The 22,836-nt window shown below is 36.4% G+C and overlaps 1 protein-coding gene across 2 annotated transcripts; it reads left to right on the top strand.

Moving 5' to 3' along the window:
* The first annotated feature begins 4,729 nt into the window (after positions 1–4,729).
* Rop (Syntaxin-binding protein Rop) lies at positions 4,730–20,426 on the top strand. Of its 2 annotated transcripts, none has more exons than XM_034985606.2 (15): positions 4,730–4,774; positions 6,438–6,587; positions 7,791–7,946; positions 8,763–8,866; positions 10,071–10,219; positions 11,450–11,510; positions 12,279–12,433; positions 12,864–13,012; positions 13,689–13,843; positions 13,956–14,036; positions 14,479–14,646; positions 15,025–15,114; positions 15,730–15,827; positions 17,020–17,102; positions 18,404–20,426. In XM_034985606.2, exons 1-15 carry the CDS (start codon positions 4,747–4,749, stop codon positions 18,535–18,537), a joined length of 1,761 nt encoding a protein of 586 aa, XP_034841497.1. In that variant the 5' UTR covers positions 4,730–4,746; the 3' UTR covers positions 18,538–20,426. The 2 variants fall into 2 exon arrangements, with proteins under 2 accessions (XP_034841497.1, XP_034841498.1); XM_034985607.2 differs by lacking the exon at positions 8,763–8,866 and adding an exon at positions 9,336–9,439.
* The last annotated feature ends 2,410 nt before the right edge of the window (positions 20,427–22,836 follow it).

Here is a 22,836-nt window from a genome sequence, read left to right on the forward strand (position 1 = left end):
CCGCCTAAGATAAACCACACAACCCTTGAAAGTTGAACCAACTGAAAACTGCAATAAACGACTGAAACCAAATAAGCAAATGAAGGTAAATTATTCACTTGTTTGTATTACTCACAAGATCCTAAACTAGAAAGCGCGTCGATCAAGCCTAACCGCCTAGGCTGATGAACCGAAACAAGATAGAAACCACAACAGCGTATAGTTTTCACTCTATGTAGGGCGCACACTGTCAACCTGCAACCTGCTCTCGGACAAAGTACGGTCTAGCTACCTAAGTATTTAAATAACTTAAATATTCGACATCTCTATACTTACCTAAGCTGCGATAAGTCCGCTTCAAAATATTTCAATTGATGAATTAGGTGTAATTCCTGTCGATTAAAATATTAAAATACTAGTTTACTTATACTTACCAAGATACTTAGTACAGTGGGATTTTGTACCGTTTATATAATGAGTGAGATTCTTGTTCCAATAAACCTAAGATAATTTCTTGTACCTACCTATGTTTTAACAATAAAATATTATATTTATTATGAATTATTATTTAATAGTAAATATTTATTTGTATAATATGGTAGTTACTTAAGTACTTAAATAATGTTAATGTATAAGCGATTTTTACGATTCGATTTCAAAATCAATGAAGAATTATTGCTTTCTTTATTGAATAGACATACTTAATTAAAGATATATCTATATATATCGGTAAAATATAATTTGAGTAAATAATCAAAGCATTACGTATAGTGCCTAAGTATAGGCATTTACTCATTCAAAAATAATGGCTATACATGGATGAAATACCTATGATATTTTTAATTAAAAAAACAGTCGTAATTTAATTATAAAACTAGGCCAATGTTTCGTCCAGATATAACTCAAAGTAATTAATTTGACCTTCTCGGTTCAATTTAGCCCTTTACGACGACGGCGGACGACTAACTTCTTTGGCGTCTTATGAACATGAAAAATAACTTAAACGAATTAACCGCATATTATATTGAGCTATCTTTGTAACCGTATTGAATCTATTGTATAATCTTGTTTTTGTGAGCCATTGCGTCTCGCCTAAAGCATAATATTGTAAAACAATTTCTAAGCCATGCCTGTGAGGTATTATGTTTTATATAACTGTCCGTTATACATAATATACTGTCACATATGAACATTTGCAGCACCAAAGGAATCGCCGATAGGTTGCCGGGTTTTTAATAATCCAGTCCTTTAAAAGCCTGGGTAACGTGGGTAACTATCTTTTTGAGGGATCACTGCAGCACAACCTATCAGGCCCACAGGTCCTACTCTGTGCACTACTGCACAGGCCACCAACGTGAGCCAGACAAAAAGCTTTGCCCTGTCCTGTATTCCGCGATCGCTGTGCGCTCGCTTTTCCAAGTCTCCTTTTCGCCTCGTGGAACGTTCTGTAAATCCTTTGATTTCATTAATATTTAATATATGAACTTGTAAGTATATATATAACTACCCAGTACCCATATAAATTCGAAAGTGTCACGTTTGTCGGTTTGTCCCACAATCGCAACAGAGCAACACCCGATCAATGCGATTTTTTATCTATCGTTAAAGATAAAAAATTGGTATTTACAGTTAAATACACGCAAACAAAGTCGCGGGAAACACCTAGCACCTACCTATAAAGTAAAAAATAAAAGCTATATCTATACTTACATTTTAGATTTCACAAATTTCAAACCCCTATTTTACTCCTTAGACTCGTGTGCTCTTCAACCTTACGCCTATGTGTCTCGAGCCTAAGGAAGTTTGACCTTCCTAAGCTCTACAAAATAATATTTATGAAATAATTCAGAAAATACCTATACCTAGTCTTATTAACTAAAAATATTATTTGCATAAAATGCATGTCACTAGTTGAGCGCTTACGTAAATCGACCTAAATAACTAACAAATCACGACCTTTATAAAAATAGCAAGCAAACGTTTAACGTATGCATCCAATTGTTAATACGAGAAGGAACAAGACTTCATTATATTCAACTACGATTCTCGCTACTTTGTCGGCATGGAGTTGGATTTTTTTTAAATCCTGTGGGGAGGTCTTTGATAGTATCTGCCGTATAGAGATAGTAGGTAGCTGTACTACTTACCAATAAGTCTCTTTAGAGAGACTAAAATTATCTAAAAAAAATTTAAACTATATGTATGAAACTAGAGGGGAGCCCGCCGTGGCTTCACTCGAGTGGAAAATTTTGAAAATCGGTGAGTGTGGTATTTCTAAAAATCCTGAAATAGATAGGTATAGGATGTGAGAAGTCAAGATGGCAATCGAGACGCGTCGCCTGGACAGTGCGCTCGCCCCTCACCCGCAACGGGTTAGCGCGGGGATGTGCGGGTGTGTGGGGCATTCCCTACCCGTTTGCCGTCTCAACCTATCGCGAACTTGTCCGTCTCCAGGATGTAAGCATCTCTGTTCCAAGGTTACAGACAGACACACTTCAGTGCATAATATATTAAAATAGCAAGAAAATATGTGCCTACTAAAGTAGGTCTCTCTAAGTCCTATATAACGGAATGATGTAAAGTTGATATAATATTCACAAAAATACCGTCGCTAAAGTGAATACTTAGTAGAAGATAGATAGATCTTTGCAATGGTATTTTTTCGTATATATGTAAAACTGGCTTAAATCTACCAACCAAATTAAATAAGAAGTTAAATTACTTTATTTATTACTTATTACTTACCACATCTATCGAGCCAGCCTTCGGCGCGGCACGGATACGGGATCACAATCTTTATTCCCTCGTTCATCTTGCACACAAGTCACAATCACAACACAAAAACAAACACTGCTAAAAGTTCCGCGAGTACATCACACTACATTTCACTGTGCACTACTGTACCTAACTACAACCCAATCAACCAAACAGTGAAAACAACACGAAGTGAGTAGCGGCTCCTCGATCGCCGCACCACACTTTCACCAATCACCGACAGCCGACAAAAAGACAAATCCACTTTAATTAAATGAAATAGATTTATTCAATTGAAGCACATTAACCTCGCACTGTTAAACAAGTAATGAATTTGTATGAATTTTCTAATGGGATTACGTCTTAATTCACTTATTTATGTGCATAGTAGCTGGGTATCTAGAAAAGTATAATATATTCGGATTGTACAGCTTAATTGAAGCAGTTTTTCAGCGATTGAATTGAAATTTAATTAATAAAAGGTTAAAAAAATAATTATTGTGGTAGGTAGGTTTTTAATAATTTCATTTGTGAAATCGTTATTTATTAAATTAATTATAGTTAGGTACTCAAACTTCAATGAAATTATACCTAACGGCGTGCAACCGTATGGAAAATTTCTTCTTACTTGAATATTTTTTCTAATTAATTTATACCTTTAAGAGCCAAAAGAAAAGATATTAATTAAAAAATAAATAGGTCTTCGCCCTATATCATACAATCGCACAAAGCGCTTTATTTTGAGAGCGTAATATACCTACTTACTTATATTATGTCTAGGAGTTTTTACTAAGTTGAAACGAACATTAAACAATTTTTATAAGCTTTAATAAGTACAAATAAGCTGTCCTATGATTAAATATTTTATTACATAAAATTAATCCTACCTTCTACACTTAATAATAGCAAGTTTAAACAATAGTACACTCAATACTTAAATTACTCTACATGAATTACGTACGCGTGATTAGAGCGCTTTATTGAACCAAATATACATCCAACACTTACACAAGCACATAAAAACTAAATCATCTCCGAACTCTGAAGCTCCGAAGTCTGATTTCCCGCCCCGAGTGCTAACTGCCAAAGAACTCATTCGGTATTCAGTTTCGTGATGTTAGAGAGAAAGAGCAATCTATTTATATCTCTTTCTTCTGATATTGACCCGCCTTCTTATCATTTTCATTATCAGTGGGCACTGCGCGCGCATATTTATCAGCCACAAAATGTATGAATTTGCAAGTACCAAGAACATTCTATTTTTCATTTTCATGTATCATTGAGGACAGTTTACGGTGAATAAATATTCATTGTCTGTATAGAAATAAATTTAATATAAACCATTTGCAAGTTACAGCGATACAGTGGAAATCAAAAATCAAATTCCGCGGGCGAATGAAAATCTAGCTGAAAATCGGACCATAAACATTGATCGATTTTTTTCCTTTGACGGCTGTCAAAGTTCTAGCCAAATCAGTGTGACCGTTTGTAGTAGATTTCTGCCATTTGGGCAGATTTGGCTCTTCAATTTTAAAATTGAAGAATAAGAACTTTAAAAAAAATATAATATATAATAGGTACAAATTATAAGTAAGTAACTACTTAGCTAAATAATAATCTACTCATCATCATCATCATCATGATCATGATCATCAACATGATCGGCTCACTACTGAGAACGGTCTTCTCTCAGAATGGGTTTGGTCATAGTCTACCACGCTGGCCAAGGACGCATTGGCAGACTTCACACTCCTTTGAGAACACTATGCAGAACTCTCAGGCATTCAGGTTTCCTCACGAAAAAAATATATATCTAAGATTGGTTTAAGAATTCTTTAATGATTATTTTATTTATTTATTCTAGTCCCCATAATAAGTAATAATATGATGGTTTATTTTTGGCATTTTCAGGAATCGAGTTGGCAGATTTTGGTAGATTTTTTGCCAGTGTCGGGCAGATTCACCGTTTTTGAAACGGTTACACTGAGCCATATAGTTAGTCTATGGTGCAAGATGGCGTTGAAAGCACTTGTCGGACAAAGTGAGTGAAAATATTTAATTTTATTACTATATTTACACTGCTTTTTAATTCAAAAACTATTGTTTTTAATAGGTTTTTTGCAAACATAAAAGAAGAACATTGCTAACAATACATGATATCCCTGTGAAATGTAAAATACATTTCACCATGTATTGTTGTTAGCCTTATCGATGACTAATATTTTAAAATTGTACAAAATATATAGGCTCATTTTTGGCAACATAACTCATTAAAGAAACCAATTAATATTTAATTATTTTCGTTCATACAACATGCTGCAGCAGCAGTACATAGTTTTAACATTTTGTAACCATTTCATCATGTACCTATCTAAATTCTAAATAATCGAGATATTTAGCAAAATTTTAATTCTATCATACCTTTTAGTTATTGTATATTATGCATATTATTATATAATTAATATTTATGCGCTCTTAATACTTTTGTAGCTGACCTACGTAAATTATTGATTTTCTTATGTCACTTCACACTTGCTATAGAGGGGTGGGGATGGGGATACTATTTACGTCATACATTGTGACCGAAACCCTGCCCACCCCTTCCCAATCAAAGAAGAAGAAAAACACTTGCATCTATTTTATAGTTTACTGATGTATGCCTACAAGACACATATTTTTAGCCACTAATTATGAAACCTGTGCTTACTTCATAACAAAACATCAATACAATATAATATAAGGCCCTTGGCCAGAATTGGGTCACTCATTAATAATTGGCTAATCATGACAACATAATAAATATATAACTTTTATAGTTTAATGGATCTTTGGACATTACAATTTATCAAAAACTTTGCATTTACAACAAAAGGCTATGTCCATGCCCGGGATGCAAGCTATCTCTGTACCAAATTTCGTCAAAATCGGTTGAACGGTTGAGCCGTGAAAAGCTAGCAGACAGAGAGACACACTTTCACATTTATAATACTAAGTATGGATTAATAGTCACTTGAATAAAGACTTTGTGGAGACTTATCATGCCCTATTTGTGACAGTGCATATCACTTTATTATTATTAAGTAACGATGGCTGGATGAAGTCAGTATCTGAATTTGTAACTTTAATTTGCACTCTTTAAAGTGTTTATACCAACTGAGTACTTGGCCGAGGACACTGACTCGCCACTGTACTCGTTAGGTGTAATCAACCCATAAGAGTTGAAATAGTAGTCTTAGTATTCTTTGCCAAACATAATATGTATGTGAAAAAGGATCTGGAAAGTGGAAAACCACTGCAATATTATTCCAAAAAAAAACTCAATCGTTATGTGAATGAGCAGGGATCAACCCTCAACAATGAGGAGTATGACGCAGAGAGAGAGAGAATAATAAATAATTATTACTGCTCAAAAGAACTTGTATTTGATTGTCTGCCAATTTTAGTTACCATGAACTTTTAGAACTTTTTAAATTTTTTATTTTGACACAAGCTAGCCCTTGACTGCAATCATCTGATGATCAGTGATGATGCAGTCTAACTTGGAAGGTGGGCAGTTTCAATTAACCCATACACTTGATTGGTTTCTACACAACATTGTACTGCAATGCTAAATCACTTGGCGGTACTGCCTTTCCAGTGGGTGGTAACTAGCCACGGCTGAAGCCTCCCTCTAAAAAACTAAAGATTATTTTTTTACTTTGCAGAGATTATGAATGAGGTGATCCGCTACCGCGGTCCCAAAGGCAAGGAGTCCCAACGTATAGAATGGCGGATACTCATTGTGGACCAGCTCTCCATGCGCATGGTGTCTGCATGCTGCAAGATGCACGACATTTCTGCAGAAGGAATCACATGTAATTATATATTTGTCTATAGTTATTCATTTATTAACAAAAATTTTCATGTTTATTTTATTTTATTTCTTCTATCAGATACAATAAGAGCCTCAATAGCTCAACAGGTAAAGGAGTGGACTGAAAACCGAAAGGTTGACGGTTCAAAACCCGCCCATTGCACTATTGTCGTACCTACATACTCCTAGCACAAGCTTGATGCTTATTTGGAGAGGAAATGGGAATATTAGTCATTTAACATGCCTAAAATACTTTTAAAAAAAATTGTTAATGAGTATTTATCTAAATATATAAAAAGAAAAGCTGACTGACTAACTGATCTATCAATGCATAGCGCAACGCAATAACTAGACGGATTGGGCTGAAATTTGGCATGCAGATAGCTATTGTGATGTAGACATCCGCTAAGAAATTATATTTGAAAATTCGACCTACAAGGGGGTAAAATAGGGGTTTGAAATTGGTGTAGTACATGAGGACGAAGTCGCGAGCATAAGCTAGTATTTAATACAACTTTCGTTTAGATTGATCTGTGTGCCCTTTGGCAAAGATGTCTGTGTGCCCTTTGGCAGAGGTGTCATCCAAACTTTTAGATTTTGTATATAATTACAGTATGGGGCAGAAAATAATGTACATCGACCTTTAGAATGAGATTTCAGCTTTGTAGAGTGTTGTGTCTGTCCTCATACTTATGTGACGTTTTGTCAGTCTCAACGACAGAGACAATACTCTACAAAACCGCTATCTCTTTCTAAAGGTCGATGTACATTATTTTCTGCCGCATACCTACTGTGTAAAATATGATTCATGTGTAAAATGCTTCACACTATGCTTGTATGTAATAAAAAGTATTTTAAAAAATGCTAAAATATAAAAGATCAATTCGTTCTGGACTGTTGGAATAAAATATTAATTTTATTAAAAACTAGCTGCCCCCGCGAACTTCGTACCGCCTAACAGTCGATTCTTTTTCAGGATTTTTTTTTAATTTATCTCTCCGTAAGAACCATCCCCATACTTCAAGGAATATTATAAAAAAAGAATTAGCGAAATCGGTTCAGCTGTTCTCGAGATTTGCGATCAGCAACACATTCAGCGATTCATTTTTTATAGAAGAAAGATTACTGATCATATCGTCAGTCTTAGGTTCCCAGCTTTGGATATGTGTTTTACAGATATTTAAATTAACTGTCTATTTTATAGTGGTAGAAGACATCCACAAGAAACGTGAACCATTGTACACCATGGATGGCATTTACTTGATTACACCATGCGAGAAATCTGTGCATGCTCTTATCAATGATTTCTCCGTTGGCAACCGCATCATGTACAAGGCAGCACACGTTTTCTTCACTGAAGGTAAAAATAATTCATTTTTTTAACATGATAAAAATATCTGTTTAAGTAGCATCATCTTTTAAGCAAAACATTGAATAACGCTTGTGAACATTATTGAGTAAAATTGTGAAATACTTTAGCAAAATTAGTAAAAAAACATTATTTATGCCAAGCCAAGTTAACCCGCTTCCATCTTAGACTGCATCCCCAATTATAGTGCATTCAAAATAAACTGGCGTCTTTCCACTGGAGATCGTCATTAACAATAACAATAGGATTAAGTCATGACGGGTGAATTCAAAAGTATCAACACTATGAGGTTGAACCGACTCCTTTAAAAATGAATGGGCTTTATGAGTGTTTGGTTTATTACCCCTATTGTTTACATGGCATGTTGAATGTAATCCTATTGTTATTGCTAATGAAGGTCTCAAGTGGAAACACGCCAGTTTATTTTGAATGCAACATAGCATCAGGTGGCATTGCAGTTAAGGGCTAACTAGTATCTGACTTAAAAAAATATACAAATGTTAATAGAATAATACAATGTTTTGGATTAAAAGCAATATTTAACTGTTTCACCGCACATTTTTATTTTATTTGTGCTAGAATACAATTTTATTATGTTAAGTTGCATTTTAATTTCATATTGGGGCCGATTCTCTTGTACACAATCTCTAAACTAAACTAAATTAGCAGGTCTAAATCTTGTGCTATCCTTTTCCGCAAGCAACATTATGAAAGGGATAGCAATAGATTTAGACATGTCTTTTAGTTTAGTTTAGAGATTGTGTACAACGGAATTAGCCACATTTTCACTTTTATTTTAATTTACAGCTTGTCCTGATAAACTGTTTGATGAATTATCACGTTCATATGTAGCTAAATATATCAAAACTTTGAAGGAAATCAACATAGCTTTCGTACCATATGAACAACAGGTTTGTCCCTAATTTTATATTTTTATTATTGGAAACCAAGGCGCATGCTACTACGCTAAAAAAATGTGCCTAATAAATTGATTTTTTGTTGTCTAAAACCATCTTCGCGATTTTGCCTTTCTAATGAAACCGGTCTGGGGCACATCAGTTGGATGTTTTCAAAGTCTATAACGGACATAGACAAAAACATAGTGGCTAATTCCGTTGTACACAATCTCTAAACTAAACTAAAATGACACGTCTAAATCTATTGCTATCCCTATCATAATGTTGCTTGCGGAAAAGGATAGCACTAGATTTAGACCTGTTAATTTAGTTTAGTTTAGAGATTGTGTACAAGAGAATCAGCCCCATTGTTTGTGTTTTATGTATTAGGACAACAATCACCACCTCCATAAGCCTCCATTCAAACTTCTTTTTTTGTATGAAGTTACTCAGATAGAATTTTTTTTCATGCTGCTATGGTTAGTATGCCCTGAGGAGTTGTTCAATGAATTGTGTAAATCTTCTGCTGCAAGAAAGATAAAAACCTTGAAGGAAATCAACATTGCTTTCTTACCATATGAGTGTCAGGTAATTTAAAAAAATGTGCACTTTCATTAGTGAAAAAAAATACATATTCTTCTTTTTCCAATGTATCTATCTGCCATCGGCTTCCTAGCTATCATCAGATTTTGGATGAGCGTGGGTTTAAAGTTATGAGTTTAGAGGGCATTCCAGTAAATATTTTCCCCTTTTGTGTTGTATATTATCGAGTATGTTCATATCTTGTAGTTGTAGTATATGCCATCTTTTAAGGCGTTTAATGGCACCGATTCCGTTGTCTTTCTCTAAACTAAATTGAGAGTATCTGCATCCTTTTCTTTTTAACAATGCTAAAACGGGACAGAACATGAACTTTACATTTAAAGACTCTAAATTTTTGCCCCTAAAAGGGTAAAGCCCTTTCATGTGATACCCCACTTGGTATAGTTATCTTGCTTTAAAAATTCAATATACTAATTCGTTGTTCATGAACATATTTTAATATTTTTTTGTCATGTAACCACAAATTGTCGGTTTTTCGGATTTTTTCCTTTACTTGTGCTATAAGACCTACCTTACTTACTTCACTTACTTTAACGGTGAAGGAAAAACAAGTTCTCCATAGTTCTCAAAGGTGTGTAAAGTCGGCTGTTTTGTTACAAAGTTGTAATCTTTTTAGGTATTCTCTCTGGACTCACCGGACACCTTTCAGTGCATGTACAACCCAGCACTCACTCAGACCCGCAACGCCAATATGGAACGTATAGCAGAACAAATCGCTACACTCTGTGCCACTCTTGGAGAATACCCCTCTGTGCGCTACCGAAGGTAGAATAAAGGTTACAGCTCATTAGAGCCGCCCAGCACCCGACCAGTACCACCTAGATATTCAGCGTCCACTCGTTGACAGGTGGTCCACTGGTGGACGCCGCGTTGTTACCAGTGAACCTCGCGTGGTCAACGAGTAAACGTCGCGTGGTACACTAATTTTTGATTAGTCTGTCAGCGATTGGCATTAAAAGTCATAAGTCAAAACGTTTATTCAAAGTAGGTAAAAAAATTACGCTTTTTGATAGTCGGTTCGCATTTGTAAGATGATGATGATATAGTGGTGATAATTTTAACGCGAACTTAAAACTAAAGCTACGAGGGTTCCAAACGCGCCTACAAGTTCAAATTAGATAGGTAATTAGGTCTACAAGACGTGTGTTTCACTTGCGGGTAGCCGCGGTCCACTCGGGACCTGTGCATTGGCAATGAGAAGTCAATGGAAGGCAAGCATGCGAGCAGACTCGCCGTCCGCGCGTGGACAGCTTGCGACGGAGTTCATGAGTGAGCGTATATGTCCATAGAAGTCCATAACCGCACGAGAGGAGGCTGCATGTCGGCTGCTGGGTAGTTCTACTGAGCTATGACCTTAAAACTTAGCTATAATACAAAAAGAAAAACAATAACAATACACTAGTGAGTGGTAGTGCTAAACCATTTTTCTATATGGCTCGCTTCCTTAAGCTACGATGAAACTGAAAAACTTTTCTTGCATTTAACATAAGGGCACTTTGTCATTACTATTTAGATAATAATCTATACTTAACACAATAATGTATATAATTAATCTTAACATAGCTTGTACTGTAACCTTATTTTTAATCTTAGATAAATACCTACCTTAGTTAAGTGAACGTAGACTAGTAAACCGAGCGTCAATTTACCGGTTAATTGTTTATTGTTAATTCTATTAGGTACCCACGACACAGGACTACCTAGTGTGGGTACCATAACACAATGTTATAATTGATTGATCTATGGTAAATAAATATTTTTTCATTTTCATTTTCATTCATAACAATAAAATGGCTTCTTATTTAGCATACATAATGATAAACATGAAGCCTTACAATACAAATGCATTCATCTGCAAAATGTATTGGATATAGCCTCTGACTCCTAGTTAGAGGAGTTGCTAATTTATAAACATAAGTAAAAGCAAAAAAAAATCTTCATACTTTAACACTTTTTTTTCATATTAAAACAATTTTTTTTTTTACTATTTCATAGTGATTGGGAACGCAATGTAGAACTCGCGCAACTTATTCAGCAGAAGTTGGATGCCTACAAGGTAATGTGCATTATTTACTTACAGTACGCGGCCGAAAGTAATGTACATCGGCCTTTAGAATGTCTTTTCGGCTTTGTAGAGCGTTGACTCTGTCACTCATATCTGTATGACGTTTTGTCGATCTCAATGACAGGGATAACGCTCTATAAATCTGCTATCTCATTCTAAATGTCGATGTACCGATGTGTCGACGACTTTCTGCCGCGTACGTACATACATCTTGAATGATTGATTGATGAATATTGAAACATAAACATTTTAGATGAGTTTTTGTAATAAGCTGTTGTTGTCACAAATAGCATACTAGAGTCTTCGATGTTGGCAAATAGAGAACAAGATCTCAACTTTTCAAAGTCAAAGTCAAAACATTTATTCAAAGTAGGTAAAAAATTACGCTTTTTGATAGTCGGTTTGCATTTGTAAGATGATGATATAGTGGTGATAATTTTTCGCAAATTTAAAACTAAAGCTACGAGGGTTCCAAACGCGCCCAGGTCTAAGAAGAGCCCACAACAAACTCAGCGAGGTATTCTAACTTTAACAAACGCTAATCGTATCGTTCCCTAACTTCGCACTAATCTTTGGTGTATTTCGGTGTACACTAAAGTCGGCATTTGTCGAATCCCGATAGTAGAGCCATACTATAAAAGTCATATGAACAGCTATGTGTATTTATGTATCTGCGTTTGTACATAAATACTCGTTTGATATTATGACTGCGCCCGCGAGACCTCTTGAATGACCTCTACTGTACTTTAAATGGTCTAGGCGGATGAGCCGACCATGGGCGAGGGGCCGGAGAAGGCGCGCTCACAGCTGCTGGTGCTGGACCGCGGCTTCGACTGCGTGTCGCCGCTGCTGCACGAGCTCACGCTGCAGGCCATGGCCTACGACCTGCTGCCCATCGAGAACGATGTCTACCGGTAAGCGACGCGGTTCTTACTACGATACTAGCTAATAATTTTTTTTTTCTAGGAGGAGGAAAAATCCCTAATGGACTTCTGTCTACCGACAGGTGTGTCCGACTCGCACGAACTAAACGACCTCCCCCTCTGCGAGATCATCACGGATCCGTATTACATTACTTCGTGCTGACCCTCTGGTTGCTCTCTCTCCTTTTTTTCTTCTTTTTCTCTGTCTTCCCTTATCATTATGGCCCTCAGCATCTGAGCATATCTGTGCCACTCATCCTCGCTAACTAGCTAATACTAGAATAGGTGAAACATGGCCAGCCCTGCCTTACCATGTGCAAGAACTCGGAAGAAAAGAAGAAGAAGAATCATGGAGAGAGTAGGTTCAAATAAAACATGGTTTTTAAAAAAGAAAATTGTAGAATATTCCTTATTCCTACAGATATGACGCTCAAGGCAACCAGAAGGAAGTGCTTTTGGACGAGAATGATGAACTGTGGGTGGAGCTGCGGCATCAGCACATCGCTGTGGTGTCCACGTCGGTTACCAAGAATCTCAAGAAATTCACTGACTCTAAACGCATGGGAGGAGGTACTGTTAAAACTAAACTTGATTTTCTAATGACTGAAAATATTTATCATATTACTAGATTATGCCCGCGACTTCGTCTGCGTGGATTTAGGTTTTTAAAAATCCCATGGGAACATTTTGATTTTCCGGGTTAAAATGTAGCCTATGTCCTTCCCCGGGATGCATGCTATCGCTGTACCAAATTTCGTCAAAATCGGTTGAACGGTTGGGCCGTGAAAGGCTAGCAGACAGAGAGACAGACACACTTTCGCATTTATAATATTAGTATGGATTTATGTATAAAAAAATTAGTGGGATTTTAGATTAATATTGTTTTGATAAAACAATGAACTTTGAGAATTATTATTGTTCCGGAAGCCGCGCGGGACCCTGAATAATGATGATTATGTGAATTTGAACCATTGTATATAACCGATTTGAATCTCTTTTTGCAAGTAGTTGCGTCATTTGAGATACTAAAGGCTACGTCGTTCATCCATCTAAACCCTACGATTGGTGCCTACACGAAAGTTAACGAGAAGTACCCTATAAGTTTTGATTCCCATGACGGGTCTTGACTCTTGATAGACACAATATGGACGGTTTGTACGGTTTTTATTTATTTAGTTTGTGTACAACAGAATTAGTTACAATGTGTGGGAAATATAAAGCTATAATAATATCATAATGTCTGCAGGTGATAAACAATCCATGCGAGACTTGTCGCAGATGATCAAGAAGATGCCGCAGTACCAGAAGGAGCTGTCCAAGTACGCGACACACCTGCGCCTCGCTGAGGACTGCATGAAGGCGTACCAGGGTTACGTCGACAAGCTCTGCAAGGTGGAACAGGTACTGGGGTATTCAAACATGATTCATGATGGACTGGTGGGAGGCTTCGGCCGTGGACCGCCAAACAATTTAGCGTTCCGGTACTGTAATGTGATTGCTTTACTTTTTTCAGGATCTTGCAATGGGCACTGATGCTGAGGGTGAGAAGATTAAGGACCACATGAGGAGCATTGTACCTGTACTTTTAGATCAGGTATGGGAAAGCATTCATAATTAATTGTAACAACAGCTAAAGATACGAAAACCAGTTTACTTAGTGGAGTTTTCCGATGTGGTCGCCTTGGTGGGACCCCGATGGATAGGTTCTTTGAGCGATGGTTCTAAATTTTTTTTTTAAATGTATAGACTAGTGCTTGGCTGCAATCAGACCTTAAAGCAAGAGATAATGCGGCCTAAGATGGAACACGCTTGTCTAGATGATTCACTCTTTAAGTCAAGAGCCATATTATAAGTGGAGGGGAAAACTGATGCTGGAAGGGCATTCCATATCCTAGTGGTTCGGATTAGAAACGAGGAAGGTTATCAACATATCTCATCACCCACTTTGACGTGCTGCATTCATCTCTCGTTCGCTTGCATCGTCACATCATCGAGGCTAGTTGTTGGCGAAGTTTTAATAAAATGTGCGTTCACAGAACATCAAGAACAATGACAAGATGCGTATCATCGCGCTGTACATCATGTCCAAGAACGGCATCTCGGAGGAGAACCTCAACAAGCTGGTGACGCATGCGCAGCTCGAGCCCTCCGACAAACAGGCGTTGCTCAACCTCGCCAACCTCGGCCTCAACGTGGTCGTCGACGTACGTACCCACTACCCACGCACATACATCATCATCATCATCTCGGAGATTCTTGGACACCGGACGTGCGTCACCAGCTTGTTGACAAGCTGGTGACGCATGTGCAGCTCGAGCCCTCCGATAAGCAGACTAACCTCGGTCTGAACGTCGACATTGAGGGAGAGGAGGTAAACCAGATTATCCCAAGAAACTATTGCCAATAAGTGATTAATAAAAAGCGGTCACGAACCTCAGCTATGAGGAATATGACGCAGAGATGTTTTTATTTTTGTCCCTATTTGCTATGGCTGGTGTGTGATAGCGAAAAGGTTGTGGCCCTAGGAGGATGTCTTAACTTCGGATTGTGATATCTAACCAATTTTAATGTCATATCAACAGGGAAACAGAAAGAAGCAGTACCAAGTCCCTCGAAAGGAGAGAATCACTGAACAGACCTATCAAATGTCGCGGTGGACGCCGGTGCTTAAGGTAATCCATAGTTCCATACTACCCATACTTTTTAATATTATAAATGCAAAAGTGTATGTGTCTAACCGATTTTGGCAAAATTTGCTACGGAATTAACTTAACATACCGGGGGCGGACATAGGCTACCTTTTGTCCCGGAAAATAAAAGAGATCCCACGGGATTTTGAAAAAATTAAATCCGCGTGGATGAAGTCGCGGACATCATTTATGTGGTACAAAGACAGCTTGCATCCTGGAGACACGGACATTAAGTATGCTTTTTTATCCCGGAAAATCAGGGAGTTCCCACGGGATTTTCAAAAACCTACATCCACGCTACGAAGTCGCGGCATCATCCATACTAATATTATAAATGCGAGAGTGTGTCTGTCTGTCTGCTAGCTTTTCACGGCCCAACCATTCAACCGATTTTGATGAAATTTGGTACAGAGATATCCCAGGGAAGGACATAGGCTTTTTATCCCGGAAAATCAAAGAGTTCCCACGGGATTTTTAAAAAGCCTAATTCCATGCGGATGAAGTCGCGGGCATCAGCTAGTCTAATATAAAGGTAAATTGAAAAACAACGGTAAAAATAAATATGAAGATAAATAATATAATTTTGTATTCACACAGGACATAATCGAGGATTCGATCGAGGACAAATTGGACCAGCGTCATTTCCCCTTCCTTGCGGGACGCGCGCAGACTTCTGGTTACCAAGCACCCACCAGGTAAAAATTTTCTTTCTTTTGTAAAATATGTTTTGCTCTATAACATCTCTAAAAAAACCAGGCAAGTACGAGTAGATGTCGCGTGGAGAGGGGTTTTTCAAGGCGGTAAATTTGGAGGTAAAGGGGAGGAGGGGGATGTTAATAATTTTCATCCATTGCTTAAATAGTTTTGAATAAATGAATGACAAAATCTAAAAAACTAGCTGCCTCGGCGAACTTCGTACCGCCTAACAGTCGATTCTTTTTCAGGATTTTTTTTAATTTTTTTCTCTCCGTAAGAACGATCCCCATACTTCAAGGAATATTATGAAAAAAGAATTAGAGAAATCGGTTCAGCTGTTCTCGAGATTTGCGATCAGCAACACATTCAGCGATTCATTTTTATATATAGAGATGTATGTTTGAGGCCCTTTCACACACACGGTACGATTCGCAAAACTTTCTAATGTGTCCCCACAAGTGACCCAATTCATTTGTTTATGTTACACGTGTCCACGTTTGGGTCACAGAAATTCGTATGTGTCTCATAGATTCGGAACAAATTGACTGTGACAGACTGATACATAGACTAACTTATAAAACGTACCACTTTTATAAGATACGCCGATGTACCTCCGCGGAACTCTTATCGTGTTGCCATGTTTTCATTCCCTATTGGCTACAATGTATTGTTGCACCAAGAATATCATAAATTCAACCAATCACAACAATTGGGTATTTGACTCCAATTTTTTTATTACTTTATTATAAACTAAGATAAAAATAATGACGTAAACTGAAATAACAAAAAGTTATAAGCATTTAAATATTTCTGACTAGACAGAGATAGCGATATAGCATTTTGACGTCATACCTTACTAATGCCATAGTGGCTTCGTGCGGTTTCATACAAATTTTCGTTTTGCGAGAAAGGGATAGAAGACCGTCCCATTCCTTTTAATATTTTTTTCAGCGTACGTCATTATTTTTATCCTTGTTTATAATCCATACTAATATTATAAATGCGAAAGTGTGTCTGTCTGTCTGTCTGTCTGTCTGCTAGCCTTTCACGGCTCATCTGTTTAACCGATTTTGACGACATTTGGTACAGATATAGCTTGCATCCCAGAGAAGGACATTGATACAGTTGATACAGTTTTTCCGCATCGAGCCACTGTACATACGAATATAATAATTTGTTGTTTGGTTTTAGCGTGCGCTACGGACACTGGCACAAAGACAAAGCTCAACAGACTGTCAAGAACGTCCCAAGATTGCTTGTGTTTATCGTTGGAGGTAAGTGTTATGGGGATCTTTACATAAAATTCACATACACAAACTACAAACAAACACACCTTTCATATATAGACCGCAGGTCGCGTGCAGGGCTAGTATGTGCGCCTCCGCTCTGTATTAACTACAAAAACCGGTTCGTGTGACGTCACGCCGCGCCTGCGCCCGCGCATCGATTCGAAGCCGGCCTATTATGTGCAACAGGCTGCAGTCTGTTATTAATCTGTGGTCTGTTCCAACACGCCGCTGCGACACAATGTCCACGCATGTTTAGCGGCCGCACGCCAGACACACGTCATCCTAAATAAATAAATAAATAAAAATCTTTTTTATTCTAATAAACTTTTACAAGTACTTTCGAATAGTCGGATGCATCTACCACTGGTTCGGAATGCCTTTCCTACCGAGAAGAACCAGCAAGAAACTCGGCGGTTGCTCTTTTCAAATATTTGATATAGGTACAAGATTATGCCATGTATAAAATAGTATTTGCAGTCTTGTGCGTTGCTGGAACGAGCTGCAGGTCAAATCCACGCTCTTTTATCATTTTATCATCATAAATTTTATTTCGTTTTTATCGAACCGCGTACCTATTTCTATTCTTCTAAGCTTGTATATATAGTTACGTTGTAAATAATAATATCATATCTTTGTGTTTGTATATATTCAACGCGACAAATTCGCAGGAAATATAGATTTGGTGGTATTAGAGCTGGATTTTATTTACAACCAACATCTACACCTCACTATAGTGTTGATGTCTCATGTCGATGTTATCGCTCAACAGGTTCACAAAGTTATTATAAAACGTAAACTTATTGAAAAATCCTACTTCAATGTAAAGGACTATATTATAAACTAGCTTATGCTCGCGACTTCGTCCACGTGGACTACGCAAATTTCAAACCCCTATTTCACCCCCTTAGGGGTTGAATTTTCAAAAATCTGCTTGCGTAATTTCAGCCCAATCCGTCCAGTAGTTTGAGCTGTGCGTTGATAGATCATTCAGTCACTCACCTTTTTCCTTTTATATATTTAGACTAGTGACCCGCCCCGGCTTCGCACGGGTTATAATTTTCGCAGGGATCTCTAATTTTTTGAAAATAAAGTATAAGCCTATGTCACTCAGGAATAATATAGCCTTTTACTGGTGAAAGAATTTTTAAAATTGCTTCAGTAGTTCAAGAGATTACTTCCTACGAACAAACTCACAAACTTTGCCTCTTCATTAGTATAGATGGTTAGTGATAGTGATGAATATCGCCCATGATAGTTAAACCCTAAAATGACTGTTATTGTTTTAGGTGTGTGCTTCTCTGAGATCCGATGCGCGTACGAAGTGACCGCCGCCCTCAAGAATTGGGAGGTCATCATCGGCTCCTCTCACATTCTCACCCCGGACAACTTCCTCTCCGACCTCAGCTCTCTCACCGCCTAAACTCGACCCCAACTAACGGTACTTAACCTTTTAACTTTTCACTCTTTTTGCCCGACTGCGGTGAAGCCTAACAGGAAAGTCGTTTTTCACCTGTAAGTAATTAAGTATGTATCGTATCACGTATGTAATATGTATGAACTCGTATGTATGTTCCTACGTCCACTCGTAACTACTCAACAGCTCAACCGATTTTGATAAATAATACAGTACGCGGTAGGAAATAATACACATCGAACTTTAGAAAGAGATAACTGTTTTGTAGAGTGTTGTCTTTGTCGTTGAGACCGACGTAACGTAACGTAGGTATGACTGACAGAGACGACGCTCTATATAGCAGAAATCTCTTTCAAAACTACAATGTGCAACAGTGCCGGTACCTGTACCGTCTTGATGCCGCGAGCGTCACTCGAGTACATAAAATTCTTTAAAAAAATCAAAATGGCGGATTTGATGAGGTTTAATGTGTGACCTGAAAAAGATGCAGTGCAAACCGCAGTCGGGGTTTTTTGAATTGTTAATTATTATCTTTATTTTTTATTCCGTTGTTTTTACGTATGATGTTATGTATATCACAAAATCGCTAGAGTTTGTTTTGAATGGATACTAGTAATCAATATGTTATATTGAAAATAAATTTATACTATCTTTCTATCGTATACTAATTTTATTTTAATTTTAATTGTGTGCATTAACATTAACATCAGTTGTATGTAAATTATATCATCCAAGCGTCATCAGATAGATTCTTGTTTCAAAATTAATTTTCAATTCTCGTGCTCGTAAAGTTTTTCTTTATGCTGGCGGCTGTAAGAGGACTAAAACTGCTTTTCATGCTCTTGTGCATAAAGTGTTTATAGGGACAAAAATTTATCTGAATGACACATGGATGACGCAAAAAATGTGTAAACTGTGTAATTTCTATATAGTGCCAGTAACATTTTGCACTTATGATGAGATTGTATAGATCTGCCAACCTATAAACCGCATTACAAAATTTCTCGAATTTCACTCTAGACTTTCTGATATTATTATAAGTAGATTTCATTCTCTACTTATAATAATATTGTTTCGTTTCCTCGCAATCCAAGTGAAAAGCAGAGTGTATAACTCGGTCATAAAACCCATTTTACCCTCGACTTAAATATCTGCCCTCGCCTTCGGCTCGGGTAAACATAAAATGGCCTTCTTTATGCTCTTGTTGTACAATCTACTATTTTTGTATTTGTGATATTGTATGTGTAAATATCAATGAGAGTTTAACATTAAATTGGCGATTTGATAGCATCCTTGTGTTTACAAAACATTTAGCAACGATACACCAAAAACATTAGAAGTTAGATTACCCTTTTTAATGAAGGTTTATATTAATATTATTGTATTACTAATATGCGTGAATTCTATAGAACTATAGCAAAAGCCTATAATTTTAACTATCTATAACATTTCCCATACGCTGAATTAATTTTATTTACCAATAGATTTAGCTATTATATTATTAAGAAATATTTTCGACTTGTTTCGTGTGCTTAACGATATAATCTATAATGTATGTAACAGATACGTACTCGTTGCATACATTATAAATTATTATGAAATTCTTTGTTATTGTATATTATTTTTAAATTCGCGTAAATTGGCGGAAAACCAGTTATTATTAAGTGACTGGTTCACTTTCTTGCTTCCTAAAAGGTCTACAAAGTTTAAACGGAACATTTTATCTGTTTGTGTGTGATATAATTTGCAATTAATTGCAATTACATTTCAATATGTTATGTTTATATTATGTTAGGATGTTTATATTGTTAATGTTTTAGAAGTATTAATTAATAAGAAAACCGTATAATAATAATTAATGTTGACCAGCATTTTAGTTACTAATTCTAGACTAGTATGTAATTATAATTGTTTTATTAAATTACTATTCATATTATATTAGTAATATACTTCTAAGAATAACAATTGTTACTACATATTTATGTGAGCCCTAATTTTAAGTTGTTTGTCGTTCATTCTATTTAAAATTTCTATTTGGATCTTCAATACTTAGCTGATATCAAATTAGAATACAGTGTAATTTCTATATAAATGTCGATATTGGGAAACGAATTCAACTTAAATTTTACGCTTCCGATGACATACTAACTACAATGATTAAAAAGATAGAAAAATTATTTACTAGTCCAATTCTGTGTATATTTCATATTGGGATAAATCTAAAACGAAAAACGCGCGAGATATGTTTAGAAAAATTATTTACTAGTCCAATTCTGTGTATATTTCATATTGGGATAAATCTAAAACGAAAAACGCGCGAGATATGTTTTTTAAAATATTAGGAGAGCGCCATATACCCAGGAACGGATAAAACGCCGTCCGCGAACGTTTTAACGCCCGACAACTTTTACTACGGTCTTGTTGCATGACAGATGGTTATAGTTTTTCGGTTTCCTTTTACTTGATTTGTGCAACCCACTTTGTTTTTATTGGTGGTCAAAGTTTAACGGTAACCGTAACGTAGCTTTGGCCGCCTGTCATAAAACGGAACCAAAGTGTACTGTCACTTCAGCTCGTACTGATTTCATTTAAATTGGAATTATTTTCGACACATTTTGTTGCCTGGTGCACATCTGACAAGAATACTTACCGGTAATTTATCGGTAAGTATCGATTGCACCACATCACTATAAAAAAGCCGTGAAAAAAGGCAACACACGAAACGTCATTTTTGTCTCTGGGAATGAAAAATAGACTATAACTTCATAGAACCAATGCGAAATCACCGACCCAGATTCGACGCGAAAGGAAAACCTCGTGCGGATTTCCGCGCGCTTTTTTCCGCTAGATTTTTCCCGGGCTAAAAGGACACATTGTTATAAAAATAATACTTAATAATATTTGCATGTTACAGGTTACTGGTAGCTTTTGATGTTTTAGTTATCAACATTCCAGCTCGCTTTATCTTGGTTATGTGACAACGTAAACCAAAAGACGCTATTTAAATATTATTTACTATGTTCAAAATGAGCATACATATTATATTAAAAAAATTTGGAGCCGACATCTTAAGAAAATAAATAAACCAGTAGTTCAAAAGTACGAAATAAAATAAATTGTGCATATCACAATAGATATGGACTATATCAAATTTCTTGTATTAATTCCACATAGATTTAAGGAGGTAATAGATTTAATTAGAAATTAATAAAATAGTTTGTGCAATTATATAGTTAATATGCATTTTTTTTACTTTAAGCGTACATAACTATCAGTATTGAACTGTTAAAAATTAATAAATTATTTAATCGTCACCATGATTTTTATTTGAAAATTTTTTTTTTTTTAATTTATATACTAGCGCTTGACTGCAATCAGGCCTGCTGGCAAATGATGATGCAGCCTAAGATGGCTTGCCTAGAAAATCTTCATTCTTGACTTGAAGGTACAGTTCGCGGCAAAAAGTAATATTCATCGACCTTTAGAAAGATATTTCGGCTTTGTAGAGCATTGTCTCTGTCACTCACCGACTGAGACAATGCTCTACAAATCTGCTACCTCTTTCTAATGGTCGTTGGAGGGGGAAACTGATGCTGGAAGAGCATTCCATATCCTATCCGTTCGAATTAAAAATGAGGAGGCAAATCTTCTTTCCCTCAAAGTTTTTATAGTAGGTACTAGGTATAGCTAATGTAAAGCTTTATACATAAACTATCGACATATTATAATACAAAGGAAAGTTAAATATGTAAACAACAGAAATTATAAATAAATTGGCTTGTTTGTTAATTTAAAGTACATAATGACCTGTGGGGTTATCTAATTTGTTGAACGTTTAAGCCAATATTACATTTACGAATGTATCGTAGCGACAGTATTTTCATGTTATCTTGTTTTATTAAGTAGTATGCCCGCGACTTCGTACGTGTGGACTACACAAATTTCAAATGCCTATTTTTCAATTCCCTTATGTGTTGAATTTTCAAAAATCCTTTCTTAGCGAATGTCTACGTCATAATAGCTATCAGCATGCCCAGCCCAATCCGCCCACCAGTAGTTTGAACTGTGCGTTGCTAGATCAGTCAGTCAGTCAGCTTTCCCTTTTATATATTTAGACTCGCAACTGCAATGATTTTAACATCGTGTACCGCGCGATAATGGAAATAGTTTCGTTTCTTGTTTCAAAACGACAAAATTTCGTATTGCACAGATAGTCACTTTTACGACTGTACCTACTGTACATTCTTAGATGTAATATAGGCTTTACCAAAGCAGCTAGCTAAAGTATGGTATATTATTAAGTGA

This window comes from Maniola hyperantus, chromosome 4, assembly GCF_902806685.2.
Source record: "Maniola hyperantus chromosome 4, iAphHyp1.2, whole genome shotgun sequence".
Taxonomy (NCBI): Eukaryota; Metazoa; Arthropoda; class Insecta; order Lepidoptera; family Nymphalidae; genus Maniola; species Maniola hyperantus.